Source organism: Heteronotia binoei, chromosome 4 (genome assembly GCF_032191835.1).
Source record: "Heteronotia binoei isolate CCM8104 ecotype False Entrance Well chromosome 4, APGP_CSIRO_Hbin_v1, whole genome shotgun sequence".
In the NCBI taxonomy this organism is placed as follows: domain Eukaryota; kingdom Metazoa; phylum Chordata; class Lepidosauria; order Squamata; family Gekkonidae; genus Heteronotia; species Heteronotia binoei.
In genome coordinates, this window is record NC_083226.1 from 170,978,577 (window position 1) to 170,994,702 (window position 16,126).

Genomic DNA, 16,126 nt, shown 5'->3' on the forward strand with positions numbered 1-16,126 from the left:
CAGCGGCACCTTGATGTAATGCGTTACAGCTAATCGTGAGAACCAAACAATGCGGCACCCTTAAGACCAATAAAGTTTAAATCTGGGTCTAAGTGTCCATGTGCATACTCAGAAATAAACACTGTTGGTCTTAAACCGGCGTGGCCAAACTAGCTTAACAGAAGAGCCATAGAGAATAAACGTCAAATGTTTGAGAGCTGCCAGACATTAACATCAGATGTTTGAGAGCCACAAGACAAGAAGGCAGGCAGGCAGGCAAGCAAAGAGATGTGGGGAGCGAGGCAGAAGTGAAAGGAAAGCAACTTTAACTTAAAACGCATTCTCAGAGCCTCCGGCTGGCTTGGCTGGGAGAAGTGATTTAAAGAGAGAAAAGCCTTTTCCAACTCGCTGGAGGCTTCGAGAGCCACACAGTGTATGTGCGAAACGTGGCTTCTGAGCCACAGTTTGGCCACTCCTGCTCTTATGAGTCAAACTTAATTCAGAAGTGAGTTGATGGCATTTAATACACACGCCTTGTGGCATGAACTCCTACCGATATGTAGCTTGCGGCTGGTTTGACAGACTTCAAGGGATGGCCTTAGAACCTTATAGAAACGAAGGATGGGTAGGCAGGTAAATTAGATAGATAGATGATAGATAGATAGATCCAAGTGAGCAGCCGTGTTGGTCTGAAGCAGTAGAGCAAACCAGGAGTCCAGTTGCACCTTTAAGACCAACCAATTTTTATTGTATTTTTATCACAATACCTGATCCCCTGGTCTGATGAAGTGTGCTTAAGAGAGCACACGAAAGCTTACATTCTGAATAAAAATTGGTTGGTGTTAAAAGCGCCACTTGACTCCTGCTTTGTTCTAGAATTTCCCCATGCTAAGCTCCCTGGATCTGACCAAACCGGCAGTAGAACAGAGTAGGAATCAAGTAGCGCCTTTACAACCAACAAAGTTGCTACTTGACTCCTACCCACTCCGTCCTACTGCGTCACACCAACACGACCGTCCACTTCATACAGCAGCTGGCAGTGGCTGCAATGGGCTACGGCAAGCCACGTGGCCCTGCTCTCGTGCTGCTCGGCGGGGGGCGTGGCTTATGCAGACCGCGCCCCCGTGCGGCTCTGAGGGGCGTGGCCCGGCACGCGACCATTCTTTCCCAAATATTTTCTAATTTCCCATACTCTTCGCATCTATCCCAGAAACCGCTATGGTGGAACAGAGAGCGAGTCGACGGGAAAAAAAAACCTCAAACCGCGGGAGGAGGCGGGGCTTGACAGAGGCGCTTCCGGTGCGAAGCCGGAAGCGCCCTCCCGCGGCTCTCTGAGAGGGAAAGCGGGGGGGGCGGGACTTCTCCTGCCCTCTTCCGGCGGAAGGAGCAGCGCGGCCATTTTGTCTGCACTGGGCCGCTGCAGCACCGGTGCCCTCGGCTCGTCCTCCGCTCCTCCCGAAGCGCCTCGCCATGATGCTCACCGCGCGCGTCGCCGCCGCCGCCGCCCTCGCCCGCTCCCTGCCCCGGCAGGCCGGCCTGGTGAGCTGCGGGAGAGAGTGAGGCTGGCCTCGCCGCCTCCGCCATCTTGGGGCCCTGCCTGGGGGTGACATTGACGGGGCCGGGAGAAAGGTGGGCCTCGAAGGGGACCTGCGGCGGCTCGCGGGCCTGCCTGTCGCCTTCCTCCTGGCCCTGCCTCCTCCTGGCCTCCCCCCGTCTTCCTGGCTGCAGGGCCGCCTTTGGGAAGGTCATGCTCAGGTCGTGCATTGGCAGGCGGGGGTTCTGTATTACCCACAGGCCTCTGGGCGGGAGTTTGGGTGGGTGCAGCTGGCTATGCATTGGCAGGCAGGGGTTCTGTATTACCCACAGATCTCTGGGTGGGAGTTTGGGTGGGTGCAGCTGGCTATGCATTGGCAGGCAGGGGTTCTGCATCGCCCACAGGCCTCTGGGTGGGAGTTTGGGTGGGTGCAGCTGGCTATGCATTGGCAGGCAGGGGTTCTGTATTACCCACAGATCTCTGGGTGGGAGTTTGGGTGGGTGCAGCTGGCTATGCATTGGCAGGCAGGGGTTCTGCATCGCCCACAGGCCTCTGGGTGGGAGTTTGGGTGGGTGCAGCTGGCTATGCATTGGCAGGCAGGGGTTCTGCATCGCCCACAGGCCTCTGGGCGGGAGTTTGGGTGGTTGAAGTTGGCTATGCATTGGCAGGCAGGGGTTCTGCATCGCGCACAGGCCTCTGGGCGGGAGTTTGGGTGGGTGCAGCTGGCTATGCATTGGCAGGCAGGGGTTCTGCATCGCCCACAGGCCTCTGGGTGGGAGTTTGGGTGGGTGAAGTTGGCTATGCATTGACAGGCAGGGGTTCTGCATCGCCCACAGGCCTCTCTGGTGGGAGTTTGGGTGGGTGCAGCTGGCTATGCATTGGCAGGCAGGGGTTCTGCATCGCCCACAGGCCTCTGGGTGGGAGTTTGGGTGGGTGAAGTTGGCTATGCATTGGCAGGCAGGGGTTCTGCATCGCCCACAGGCCTCTCTGGTGGGAGTTTGGGTGGGTGCAGCTGGCTATGCATTGGCAGGCAGGGGTTCTGCATCGCCCACAGGCCTCTGGGTGGGAGTTTGGGTGGGTGAAGTTGGCTATGCATTGACAGGCAGGGGTTCTGCATCGCCCACAGGCCTCTCTGGTGGGAGTTTGGGTGGGTGCAGCTGGCTATGCATTGGCAGGCAGGGGTTCTGCATCGCCCACAGGCCTCTGGGTGGGAGTTTGGGTGGGTGAAGTTGGCTATGCATTGACAGGCAGGGGTTCTGCATCGCCCACAGGCCTCTCTGGTGGGAGTTTGGGTGGGTGCAGCTGGCTATGCATTGGCAGGCAGGGGTTCTGCATCGCCCACAGGCCTCTCTGGTGGGAGTTTGGGTGGGTGCAGCTGGCTATGCATTGGCAGGCAGGGGTTCTGCATCGCCCACAGGCCTCTCTGGTGGGAGTTTGGGTGGGTGCAGCTGGCTATGCATTGGCAGGCAGGGGTTCTGCATCGCCCACAGGCCTCTGGGTGGGAGTTTGGGTGGGTGAAGTTGGCTATGCATTGGCAGGCAGGGGTTCTGCATCGCCCACAGGCCTCTCTGGTGGGAGTTTGGGTGGGTGCAGCTGGCTATGCATTGGCAGGCAGGGGTTCTGCATCGCCCACAGGCCTCTGGGTGGGAGTTTGGGTGGGTGAAGTTGGCTATGCATTGGCAGGCAGGGGTTCTGCATCGCCCACAGGCCTCTCTGGTGGGAGTTTGGGTGGGTGCAGCTGGCTATGCATTGGCAGGCAGGGGTTCTGCATCGCCCACAGGCCTCTGGGTGGGAGTTTGGGTGGGTGAAGTTGGCTATGCATTGGCAGGCAGGGGTTCTGCATCGCCCACAGGCCTCTCTGGTGGGAGTTTGGGTGGGTGCAGCTGGCTATGCATTGGCAGGCAGGGGTTCTGCATCGCCCACAGGCCTCTCTGGTGGGAGTTTGGGTGGGTGCAGCTGGCTATGCATTGGCAGGCAGGGGTTCTGCATCGCCCACAGGCCTCTCTGGTGGGAGTTTGGGTGGGTGCAGCTGGCTATGCATTGGCAGGCAGGGGTTCTGCATCGCCCACAGGCCTCTGGGTGGGAGTTTGGGTGGGTGAAGTTGGCTATGCATTGACAGGCAGGGGTTCTGCATCGCCCACAGGCCTCTCTGGTGGGAGTTTGGGTGGGTGCAGCTGGCTATGCATTGGCAGGCAGGGGTTCTGCATCGCCCACAGGCCTCTGGGTGGGAGTTTGGGTGGGTGAAGTTGGCTATGCATTGGCAGGCAGGGGTTCTGCATCGCCCACAGGCCTCTCTGGTGGGAGTTTGGGTGGGTGCAGCTGGCTATGCATTGGCAGGCAGGGGTTCTGCATCGCCCACAGGCCTCTGGGTGGGAGTTTGGGTGGGTGAAGTTGGCTATGCATTGACAGGCAGGGGTTCTGCATCGCCCACAGGCCTCTCTGGTGGGAGTTTGGGTGGGTGCAGCTGGCTATGCATTGGCAGGCAGGGGTTCTGCATCGCCCACAGGCCTCTGGGTGGGAGTTTGGGTGGGTGAAGTTGGCTATGCATTGGCAGGCAGGGGTTCTGCATCGCCCACAGGCCTCTCTGGTGGGAGTTTGGGTGGGTGCAGCTGGCTATGCATTGGCAGGCAGGGGTTCTGCATCGCCCACAGGCCTCTGGGTGGGAGTTTGGGTGGGTGAAGTTGGCTATGCATTGGCAGGCAGGGGTTCTGCATCGCCCACAGGCCTCTCTGGTGGGAGTTTGGGTGGGTGCAGCTGGCTATGCATTGGCAGGCAGGGGTTCTGCATCGCCCACAGGCCTCTGGGTGGGAGTTTGGGTGGGTGAAGTTGGCTATGCATTGACAGGCAGGGGTTCTGCATCGCCCACAGGCCTCTCTGGTGAAAGTTTGGGTGGGTGCAGCTGGCTATGCATTGGCAGGCAGGGGTTCTGCATCGCCCACAGGCCTCTGGGTGGGAGTTTGGGTGGGTGAAGTTGGCTATGCATTGGCAGGCAGGGGTTCTGCATCGCCCACAGGCCTCTCTGGTGGGAGTTTGGGTGGGTGCAGCTGGCTATGCATTGGCAGGCAGGGGTTCTGCATCGCCCACAGGCCTCTGGGTGGGAGTTTGGGTGGGTGAAGTTGGCTATGCATTGGCAGGCAGGGGTTCTGCATCGCCCACAGGCCTCTCTGGTGGGAGTTTGGGTGGGTGCAGCTGGCTATGCATTGGCAGGCAGGGGTTCTGCATCGCCCACAGGCCTCTGGGTGGGAGTTTGGGTGGGTGAAGTTGGCTATGCATTGACAGGCAGGGGTTCTGCATCGCCCACAGGCCTCTCTGGTGGGAGTTTGGGTGGGTGCAGCTGGCTATGCATTGGCAGGCAGGGGTTCTGCATCGCCCACAGGCCTCTGGGTGGGAGTTTGGGTGGGTGAAGTTGGCTATGCATTGGCAGGCAGGGGTTCTGCATCGCCCACAGGCCTCTCTGGTGGGAGTTTGGGTGGGTGCAGCTGGCTATGCATTGGCAGGCAGGGGTTCTGCATCGCCCACAGGCGTTTGGGTGGGTGAAGTTGGCTATGCATTGGCAGCCAGGGGTTCTGCATCGCCCACAGGCCTCTGGGTGGGAGTTTGGGTGGGTGAAGTTGGCTATGCATTGGCAGGCAGGGGTTCTGCATCGCCCACAGGCCTCTCTGGTGGGAGTTTGGGTGGGTGCAGCTGGCTATGCATTGACAGGCAGGGGTTCTGCATCGCGCACAGGCCTCTGGGTGGGAGTTTGGGTGGGTGAAGTTGGCTATGCATTGACAGGCAGGGGTTCTGCATCGCCCACAGGCCTCTCTGGTGGGAGTTTGGGTGGGTGCAGCTGGCTATGCATTGGCAGGCAGGGGTTCTGCATCGCCCACAGGCCTCTGGGTGGGAGTTTGGGTGGGTGAAGTTGGCTATGCATTGGCAGGCAGGGGTTCTGCATCGCCCACAGGCCTCTCTGGTGGGAGTTTGGGTGGGTGCAGCTGGCTATGCATTGGCAGGCAGGGGTTCTGCATCGCCCACAGGCGTTTGGGTGGGTGAAGTTGGCTATGCATTGGCAGGCAGGGGTTCTGCATCGCCCACAGGCCTCTGGGTGGGAGTTTGGGTGGGTGAAGTTGGCTATGCATTGCCAGGCAGGGGTTCTGCATCGCCCACAGGCCTCTGGGTGGGAGTTTGGGTGGGTGCAGCTGGCTATGCATTGGCAGGCAGGGGTTCTGCATCGCCCACAGGCCTCTGGGTGGGAGTTTGGGTGGGTGAAGTTGGCTATGCATTGACAGGCAGGGGTTCTGCATCGCCCACAGGCCTCTCTGGTGGGAGTTTGGGTGGGTGCAGCTGGCTATGCATTGGCAGGCAGGGGTTCTGCATCGCCCACAGGCCTCTGGGTGGGAGTTTGGGTGGGTGAAGTTGGCTATGCATTGGCAGGCAGGGGTTCTGCATCGCCCACAGGCCTCTGGGTGGGAGTTTGGGTGGGTGAAGTTGGCTATGCATTGGCAGGCAGGGGTTCTGCATCGCCCACAGGCCTCTCTGCTGGGAGTTTGGGTGGGTGCAGCTGGCTATGCATTGACAGGCAGGGGTTCTGCATCGCCCACAGGCCTCTCTGGTGGGAGTTTGGGTTGGTGCAGCTGGCTATGCATTGGCAGGCAGGGGTTCTGCATCGCCCACAGGCGTTTGGGTGGGTGAAGTTGGCTATGCATTGGCAGGCAGGGGTTCTGCATCGCCCACAGGCCTCTGGGTGGGAGTTTGGGTGGGTGAAGTTGGCTATGCATTGGCAGGCAGGGGTTCTGCATCGCCCACAGGCCTCTGGGTGGGAGTTTGGGTGGGTGAAGTTGGCTATGCATTGGCAGGCAGGGGTTCTGCATCGCCCACAGGCCTCTGGGTGGGAGTTTGGGTGGGTGAAGTTGGCTATGCATTGGCAGGCAGGGGTTCTGCATCGCCCACAGGCCTCTGGGTGGGAGTTTGGGTGGGTGAAGTTGGCTATGCATTGGCAGGCAGGGGTTCTGCATCGCCCACAGGCCTCTGGGTGGGAGTTTGGGTGGGTGAAGTTGGCTATGCATTGGCAGGCAGGGGTTCTGCATCGCCCACAGGCGTTTGGGTGGGTGAAGTTGGCTATGCATTGGCAGGCAGGGGTTCTGCATCGCCCACAGGCCTCTCTGGTGGGAGTTTGGGTGGGTGCAACTGGCTATGCATTGGCAGGCAGGGGTTCTGCGTCGCCCACAGGCGTTTGGGTGGGTGAAGTTTTCTATTCATTGGCAGGCAGGGGTTCTGCATCGCCCACAGGCCTCTCTGGTGGGAGTTTGGGTGGGTGCAGCTGGCTATGCATTGGCAGGCAGGGGTTCTGCATTGCCCACAGGCGTTTGGGTGGGTGAAGTTGGCTATGCATTGGCAGGCAGGGGTTCTGCATCGCCCACAGGCCTCTCTGCTGGGAGTTTGGGTGGGTGCAACTGGCTATGCATTGGCAGGCAGGGGTTCTGCGTCGCCCACAGGCTTCTTTGGTTTGGTGCAGCTGGCTAGATCGCTCTTGGTGGTTTTGTTGAATGCTGATGTCGAACTGAGCTTAGCTACAGTGGCAGGCAGACATCTAGAGTCGGAAGGAGGCGCCCCGGGTCATCTAATCCAACCCAACAGAGTGGGGAACTAGATGGGAAAAGATGAGACAAACGTACCAGTGTTGGGTACCACCTAGCTAACATTTTATATTCCTGTAACTTAATGTTCCTTCTATGTTGCTTAAATGGGAACCTCTTTCGAAAAGGGATTTCGGTTCCTGCCTTCACACTTCAGCGTTACCACAAGATGAATATCTTTCATTAATAACCTCGCATTGATTGTTTTCATAAATGAAGTCTTGAATGTTATGTATGTATCTATTTGTGTGTGTGTATTGTATTTGAGTTTATTGTAACGTCCTCATCAATTTATCTATTAAGTTTAGATTTGCAAAGTACCTTCGGTAGTGGAGTGCAGTATTATTATTATTAGTAATATTTTTGGTAGTATTGTATTTATTGCAGTGTACTGTTTAGGCCTATATTCAACCTTGTATCGTGACAGCCTAAGCTCAGGATTGCAATCTTCTCATTGTTTCTGTTTTGCTTACCATTACTGATCGTCATTCAGTTTTATATTGTGCTTGCTTATGAAAGTTTCAATAAAATCCCTTTTAAAATGTAAAAAAAAAAAATCCAATCCAATCCCCTGCACGATGCAGGGAATTCACAAGCTTTCTGCGTCTAACTGTGCACCTGTGCTTTCAAGTAGATGCTTTCGAGTTGTGGTGCTGGAGAAGACTCTTGAGAGTCCTTTGGCCGGCAAGAAGATCGAATCAGTCAGTCCTCAGGGAAATCAACCCTGACTGTTCCCTGGAAGGTCAGAAGCTGAAGCTCAGATACTTTGGCCCCCAAATGCAAAGGGAGCACTCATTGGAGAAGACCTTGATGCTGGGAAAAACAGAAGGCAAAAGAAAAAAAGGGGACAGCAAAAGATGAGATGGCTAGACAGCGTTAACTGATGTAACTAACATAAATTTGAGCAGACTGGAGGATGGTGGAAGACAGGACGGCCTGGCTTGACTCGGTCCATGGGGTTGCAAAGAGTCGGAGTTGACTGCATGACTGAGTAACGTCAGCTTGCTAGGCGGTGGCTGTGGGAGGAATGAATCCTTCCTGCCCAGCTTCTTAATTCTGGGGAGCTGTTGCAATAGGCAAGGGAGAGATTGCCCGTGGGTGTTTTGTAGTTTCACAGCTTAGGTACAGCGGCAGGCAGACATCTAGAATCACAGAGTTGAAAGGGGCCCTCAGGGTCATCCAATCCAACCCTCTGCACAATGCAGGACATTCAAAGGTTTCCTGCATCTCACTGGGCATCTGCTTTGCATGCCGAAGGCCCCACTTTCAGTTGATTTCGTTTCTAATTAAGAGTTGTAGAAGCTGTCTTGAGACTCTGGAGAGCTGCTGTCGGTCAACGTTGGGCAACCTAACTTTAGAAAAGAGCAAGAGTGCAGCAGCACCTTGAGGCCTAATAAGGGTTAACAAAATGTGCGGCAGGGGATGAGTTCTCTGAAGAAGTGAGCAATAAAGGTAAAGGAAGTCCCCTGTGCAAGCACCGGTCGTTTCTGACTCTGGAGTGACATTGCACCATGATGTTTTCACGACAGACTTTTGTTACAGGGTGGTTTGCCATTGCCTTCTCCAGTCATCTGCACTCCCCACCCCCCGCCAGCAAGCTGGGTACTCATTTTAAGGACCTCGGAAAGATGGAAGGCCGAGCCAACCTTGAGCCAGCTACCTGAACCCAGCTTCTGCTGGGATCGAACTTAGGTCATGAGCAGAGCTTAGGACTGCAGTACTGCAGCTTCACCACTCTGCACCACGGGGCTGCCGAAGAAGTGAGCAGTGTCTCGTGAAAGCTCCTACTGAAGAAGTGAGCAGTGTCTCGTGAAAGCTCCTGCTCCGCCGCAAATTTTTGAGTCTTTAAGATGCTGCCGGGCTCTTGCTCTTTTCTATTGAAGAAGCGAGCAGCGACTCAGGAAAACTCCTACCCTGCCGCAAACTGTGTTAGCCTTTTGGAGTCGCTGGATTCCTGCTCTTTTCTGCTGCTGCAGGCAGACTAACACGGCTGCCCATCTAAAGCCAGCTTTGATAGACTGGGGGGAGGGGGAGGGGAACAGTTTGGCCAAGTGTCACTTTCATTGTGGGCAGTGTTGCAGCAGTTCTATTTCAGCCTGTTATGCAGCCGCTGTAGTCTCTGCAGAAGCCCTGTCGTGGGCAGGGGGAAGAGTGAGGGGTAACTGTCATAGGAGCGGGCCTCACAGTGGGACTTCACAGGAGCACAGCTCCTGAACCTTTCTGAGAGCTCCCCCTCCTCCTTCTAAGAGTTCCACCTCCTTTTCCTTTGAATAGTAGGTGCAGCTGCATAACAATCCCTGGATGAGTTCCGCTACCTTTTTTTCCCTACAAAACGACCTCTGGCCACAGTAATAAACAGCTTGAAAAGGGTATTGGATAGATTTATGGGGGAGACATCTCTATCGATGGCTACTAGCCATGGCGACCGAGGGGAACCTTCACATTCAGAGGCACTAATCCCAGATTCAGTGGGAGCTCACAGGAGCACAGCTCCTGAATCTTTCTGAGAGGTCCTTCTCCTGAGAGTTCCACCTCCTTGTCCTTTGAATAGTAGGTGCAGCTGCATAACAATCCCTGGATGAGCTCCACCACCTGTTTTTCTACAAAATGACCCCTGCATGGGAGTAAAGCAAAATAGTCTTCTGCAACGTAAAGGCTAGCAAGGTTTATTCACAAGAATCTGCTTCTTCTGTATGATTAAATGAGCCTCTGGAGTACAAAAGGCACAACTAAATCTGCCCGCCTTTAAAGCTGCTCTGAGATTCTTTTTTTCTCGCTGCAGCAGATTAACGGGGCTGCCTGTTGTAGGACTATTTGTCATGCCTTGTGGGGGTATGGAAAAATATGGAGCAGAGGTCCATCAATGGCTACTAGGCACAGTGTATATTAGCCACAGTGTGTGTGTGTGTGTGTGTGTGTTTTGGCCACTGTGTGACACAAAGTGTTGGACTGGATGGGCCATTGGCCTGATCCAACATGGCTTCTCTTTTGTTCTTATGTGACACAGAGTGTTGGACTGGATAGGCCATTGGCCTGATCCAACATGGCTTCTCTTGTGTTCTTATGTGACACAGGGTGTTGGACTGGACGGGCCACTGGCCTGATCCAGCAGGGCTTCTCTTATGTTCTTATGTGACACAGAGTGTTGGACTGGATGGGCCATTGGCCTGATCCAACAGGGCTTCTCTTTTGTTCTTATGTGACACAAGAGTGTTGGACTGGATGGGCCATTGGCCTGATCCAACATGGCTTCTCTTGTGTTCTTATGTGACACAGAGTGTTGGACTGGATGGGCCATTGGCCTGATCCAACATGGCTTCTCTTATATTCTTATGTGACACAGAGTGTTGGACTGGATGGGCCATTGGCCTGATCCAACATGGCTTCTCTTGTGTTCTTATGTGACACAGGGTGTTGGACTGCATGGGCCACTGGCCTGATCCAACATGGCTTCTCTTATGTTCTTATGTGACACAGAGTGTTGGACTGCATGGGCCATTGGCCTGATCCAACATGGCTTCTCCTATGTTCTTATTCATTTGAGAGGAAGGATTTCTCGTTGTCTTGACCTTGTGTCACCTGCAGGTACCTTGTGACCTTGGGGCTACTTGTAATCTGGAAATGGGCCCTTTGCTGCTGCCCAGTTGTTTCTTGCACAATTTTTACTTTATTGCACCCAAGTGAAAACTACATCAAAACAAAGAACATAGACTACGAATACAACACATAAATAGAAATATCACAATCACATCATCAAATTCAAACTCCCTCCACCATCCAAACATCCTCTCTTGCATCCCGGGAGCAGACAGAAAATAATTTTACATATTTCTGCTAATCCAGCACTATACCTTTACTTTTAACCCAACGAAATATCGGTTCCCAACTCTCCTCACATTTTTGTATATTGCCATCCCGTAACCTTGTAGTTAATAAATCAAGTTCCGCAGCTTCTATAAGTTTTACAATAAACTCTTCCCTGGAAGGTATGTTTGGTAGCTTCCAGTATTTTGCATATAATACTCTTGCCACTGTAACTATATACATTAACACCTTAATTGTATTAGACGGAAAGTTCTCTCTACAAACATTTAAGAGGAATAATTCTGGAGAGTGGTGCAGTGTAATTTTCAAAATTTTTTGAGTCCATGTACTAATTAATGCCCAATATTTTTTCGCGTGTTCACAATTCCACCAAACATGAAATATTGACCCCTTTGTCCTTTTGCACTTCCAGCATTTGTCAGAGTAACTGGGATAAGTTTTAGCCAATCGGTCTGGTGTTAGATACCAGCGATAGATCATTTTATAAAGATTTTCTTTATACTGAGCTGGCTTTATAAGCTTTACATTCCTTTTCCATAACTTCTCCCATTCTTCTAAAGGGATAGTGTAGCCAAAGTCTCTCAGCCATTTGATCCAAGATTCTTTTACCACTTCTCCTTGCATGTTCTCCTTAAGTAGCCAGTCATAAATTTTCGAGATTAGTTTCTGGTCTGTCTGAATAATTTGGTCGAGTTCATTTAAATGCTTAGAAAAGCCAAATTCTTTATCTTTTTGGTGTCTTGACTTTATTTGGCATTTCAGCCACCAATCCATTTGGTCCATTTCTTCTGTTCGTAAATTATTTTGTCTATCTAGTAGATTCTGGTAGCTTAAATTAGTCCAATTAAAGAGATTTGGATGAGAGTAAGCCTCTACCGGCGAAAGCCACCTTGGCGTGTATGGATAAAACTTCTTAATCTCCATCCAAGCTCTGTACAGCGATCTTCTTACCTCATGTCTCCAAAAAGAACTATTTTTGGAGGGGTTTTGATACCAGAGGTACCCATGCAATCCTCTCTCTAGGCCAGCTCCTTCTAACACCAATGTTCTTTTGTTTTTTAATACAAACCAGTCTGTTAGCCAAACTATTCGACAAGCCATATGATACAAATTCCATTCCGGTAGGGTGAGGCCACCTCTAAGTTTACTATCTTGGAGTACCTTAAGTCTGATTCTAGGCTTTTTATTCTGCCAAATAAACGCTGATATTATTTTGTTAATCTGTTGAAAGAAGAGTTTTGGGAGCAGAATAGGGATCATCTGGAAAAAGAATAATATTCTTGGCAACACATTCATTTTTATGGTTGCAATCCGGCCCAGAAGAGATATATGCAAATCTTTCCATCTGGATAAATCTTGTTGAATATCTTTTACTAATCTCTCATAATTATTTCGATATAAGTCTTTCAAATCATTAGTCATTTGGACTCCTAGGTATCTTATTTTTTTCCCATATACAAATTCCGACTGGATTTCAAATTGGCTGACTTGTTGTTCATCCATATTTTTAGTAAAAAATTTCGTCTTCTGGACATTAATCTTGAGCCCTGCTACTTGACCATATTGTTTAAATGTTTCTCTCAAATGAACAATAGATGTATTAGGATCTTCCAAGGCGCAAAGTAGATCATCTGCAAAGGCTTGGACTTTCAGTTCCTCTCCCTTAACTTTAATGCCTCTTATTTTCTCATCGTCTCTTATTCTTTGCAACAAAGGTTCTAAGGTTAGAACAAACAAGAGGGGAGATAAGGGACATCCTTGTCTTGTGCCTTGTGCTATTTTAATCATATCCGAATTGGTATTATTGAAGTTAACCTTGGCATTTTGTTCCGTATATATGGTTCTCACCATGTTCCAGAAATTTTCTCCACAGCCCACTGCTTTCAATGATTTCAGAATAAAATTCCAGTTCACATTGTCGAAGGCTTTCTCCGCATCGACAAATATAAACGCCACCTGTTTCTCTGGATGCTCTTTGTAAAATTCAATGGCGTTTAATAAAAATCTTAAATTTTGCCTCATTTGTCTGCCAGGGATGAAACCTGTTTGGTCTTCGTGAACAATTGTGCCAATAACTTTTTTCAGTCTATTTGCCAATACAGTGGCAAAAATCTTGTAATCAACATTTAGCAAGGAGATAGGTCTGTAATTTTTCACTTCTGTTGGATCTGAGCCTTCCTTGTGTATTAGTGAGATTAGTGCCTCCTTCCAAGATGCTGGGACTCTGTGGTACTTTTGCATGTCTTCTATTACATTTTTATACGGAATGAGCAGTTCTTCACCACATACTTTATAAAGTTCAATTGGTAATCCATCAGGCCCTGGTGTTTTATTTGTTTTCTGCTGATTTATCGCCTCCACAATCTCATGCATAGTAATTGACGCTTCCAATTTTCCTTTTGCTCTTTTGATAACTGTCTCAGTTTCGTCTTCATTATATAGTCATCTTGATGTTGGTTATCTGTATCTTGGCCTTTGTATAGTTCTTGGTAAAATTTTTGAATTAACATTTTCATCTGATTAGTTTGTGTGAATTCATTTCCTTCTTCATCTTTAAGTAATTTTATGATTTTTTTATTTCTTTCTTTCTTGAGTTTGTATGCCAGCCACCTACTAATTTTATTCGCGCTTTCAAAATGGGTTTGTTTCATCCACTTCAGCTTCTTTTCTACCTCCTCCATTAGTAGTAGATTAATCTGATGTTGAATGGCCGAGATCTTTAATCTTATCTCTTCTGTGTTTCTTTTCTTTAGCTGCTTCTCTTGTTCACCTAGTTTAATAACCAATTCATTATAGCCCTTCAGTCGCTCCCTTTTCCTTCCCGCTGCATATCTTATTACAATTCCCCGAAAAAAGGCTTTGAATGCCTCCCAAATGATATGCATACTGGTATCTTTCACTAAATTATGCTGAAAAAATTCTTTAATTTCTTTCTTAGCTGTTTCCAAAAATTTGTCTTCTTTCAATATCTGCAAGTTAAGGGTCCAACGAGACTTTTTCAAAGTTTCTACCAAATTTATTTGTATAGGATTGTGATCAGCATAGGTTCTTGGTAGGATGTCTGCCTGCTGAAGAGACAACGTTAAATCTGCCGAAAGCCAGCACATATCAATCCTTGACCAGGATCTATACACCGGTGAGTAAAATGTATAGTCTTTAGTTGAGGGGTTTTTCGTTCTCCATGCATCTAATAGGTTGAATTCATCCACTAGTTTAAAAAAGGCTTTTGGCAAGATGCTCCGTATCTTTCTCTTTTTTTGTTCCTCAAATTTTTTGTCTTTTTCTATATCCAGGACCGCATTATAATCACCAATAATGCAACAGTTCTTTGGTTCCAATTCTATCAGCTTCCTATGTAGAGTTTGGTAGAATTTCTCTAAATTTTCATTAGGAGCATAGATGTTGGCTAGCATCACTTTATTGCCATTAAGGTCTATCTCTATTATCACTATTCTTCCCTTGTTGTCCATATAAAGACATTTGGAGTGGATGGATCTAGATACGTATATAGCTACTCCCCTCTTTTTTTTCTCTGGGTCAGATGAGTGATATAGAATCCCCAATTTGTCATTTTGTAGATACTTTATATCTTTTTCTCGAATATGCGTCTCTTGTAAACAGATTATTGAGGAGGAGGTCTTCTTTAGTTGTTGGAAAATTCTTCGTCTTTTTCGTGGGTCATTAAGACCATTCACATTCACTGATGTTATTTGAATTCCGAGGTTAGGTCTCATTTTGGCAAATCTATACTATCAGGTATTAGTTTTTGAGCTTTTTTGGCCTTATACTTTGTCTTGGTTTTTTCTCTCTGCGCCTTCTGCACGATTTGTTCCTCAGGGTTACTTTGGCAGTCTTCTTCTTCTTCTTCTTGTTCGTCTCCTGTTTCCGATTCTCGACTACTCAAATCTACATATTGCTCCCAAAATTCTTCTAATTTTTCCATTGAATTTATGTTATGTCTTCTGGATTGGAATGTGAAAAAAATCCCTTCTGGGATTAACCATCTAAATTGTATTGAGTGACTAATCAGCCATGTTGACAGCTTACGATATTTCGTTCTACGCTGTCGGACTTCCCAAGGTACGTCCTTCAACACTTTGATTTTGACATCTTTCCATTTCAGCTCCTGCTCTTTAGCTTTCCTCTGAATTTTTTCACATGTTGTGAGATGTACAAATTTAACTTGAACCTCTCTTGGCAAGTTATGTCGTCGCGTATAATTGGAGGAGACTCTTCTAGCCCACTCAATATCTCTCCTTCCCCCCTCCAAACATTCTTCGTCTTCAAAAGTTAACATCTCCACAATTTTCTCTATTATATTTTCATTCTTTTCCTCTGGAATATCTTGAAAGCGTAGTATGTACGCCGCTTTTTCCGCCTCTAGCCTTATTACTCTATCTTCTAGTTGGGCTATCCTTGCTGCATTATCTTGAACTTTATTGGACCTCTCTTTTCCCTTTTCTTCCATCTTGTCCACTTTGGCAGTCAAACTGTGAATCTGTTGGGTGTTCCCCAACAATTGTTTCTGGAATTCTGCAACCTGTTTGTTAGTTTTTATTATCTGTCCCATTAAGTCTGTTTTCATTTCCTCTAGAGCTTCCTGATTTTGTTTAAAGCCAGCCATCACTATGTTTTGTAGTTTCTCAATGGCATCTTGATTTGCTGTCTCAGACACTAGTTTTCCTCCTCCCCCAGGAGTGGGTGGGGGGGTGGCTTGTCCTATTTTTTTGGGCCCCATCTCTGTTTCTTATAAAACTTTCTTCACCTCTAAATTAAATATTAATGTTAGTTTAGCTTCTTAACGTCACTATTCTACGTCAGCTTACCCAGAAGGTTTCCTTATTAGTTAGATTTAGTTAGATTAATACAGTTAAATTGTTCAGCCCATATATAACTACCAACAGTTCAGTTCAGTTCAGTTCAAGTTCATTCAGTCCAACACTTCTAATTATGCTGATAACAATAGCAATAAACATTCATTAAGTTCCTTATCTCAATTTCTATTTTACATAGAATGCAGCTACCTTAACACCAAAATATATCACTGAGCACTTAAATTACTTCTCCTAATCCAGCAACTATACAATTAATTTTTCCCCCCAACATAGGAAAACCATTTTTTGAGGCATATAGCTCTCAGTTCTCCAATATTATTGTACCTTCTGTTATATAT

The 16,126-nt window shown here is 49.2% G+C and overlaps 1 protein-coding gene across 1 annotated transcript in view; it reads left to right on the top strand.

Annotated features, from left to right (window-relative positions):
* Positions 1-1,430: 1,430 nt before the first annotated feature.
* Positions 1,431-16,126, top strand: part of ATP5F1A (ATP synthase F1 subunit alpha) — a 49,029-nt gene continuing 34,333 nt past the window's right edge. Inside the window, exon 1 of the mRNA XM_060236216.1 lies at positions 1,431-1,518. Within this exon, the coding sequence (XP_060092199.1) occupies positions 1,450-1,518 (69 nt within the window). The 5' untranslated portion in view covers positions 1,431-1,449. The remainder of the gene's footprint in view (positions 1,519-16,126) is intronic.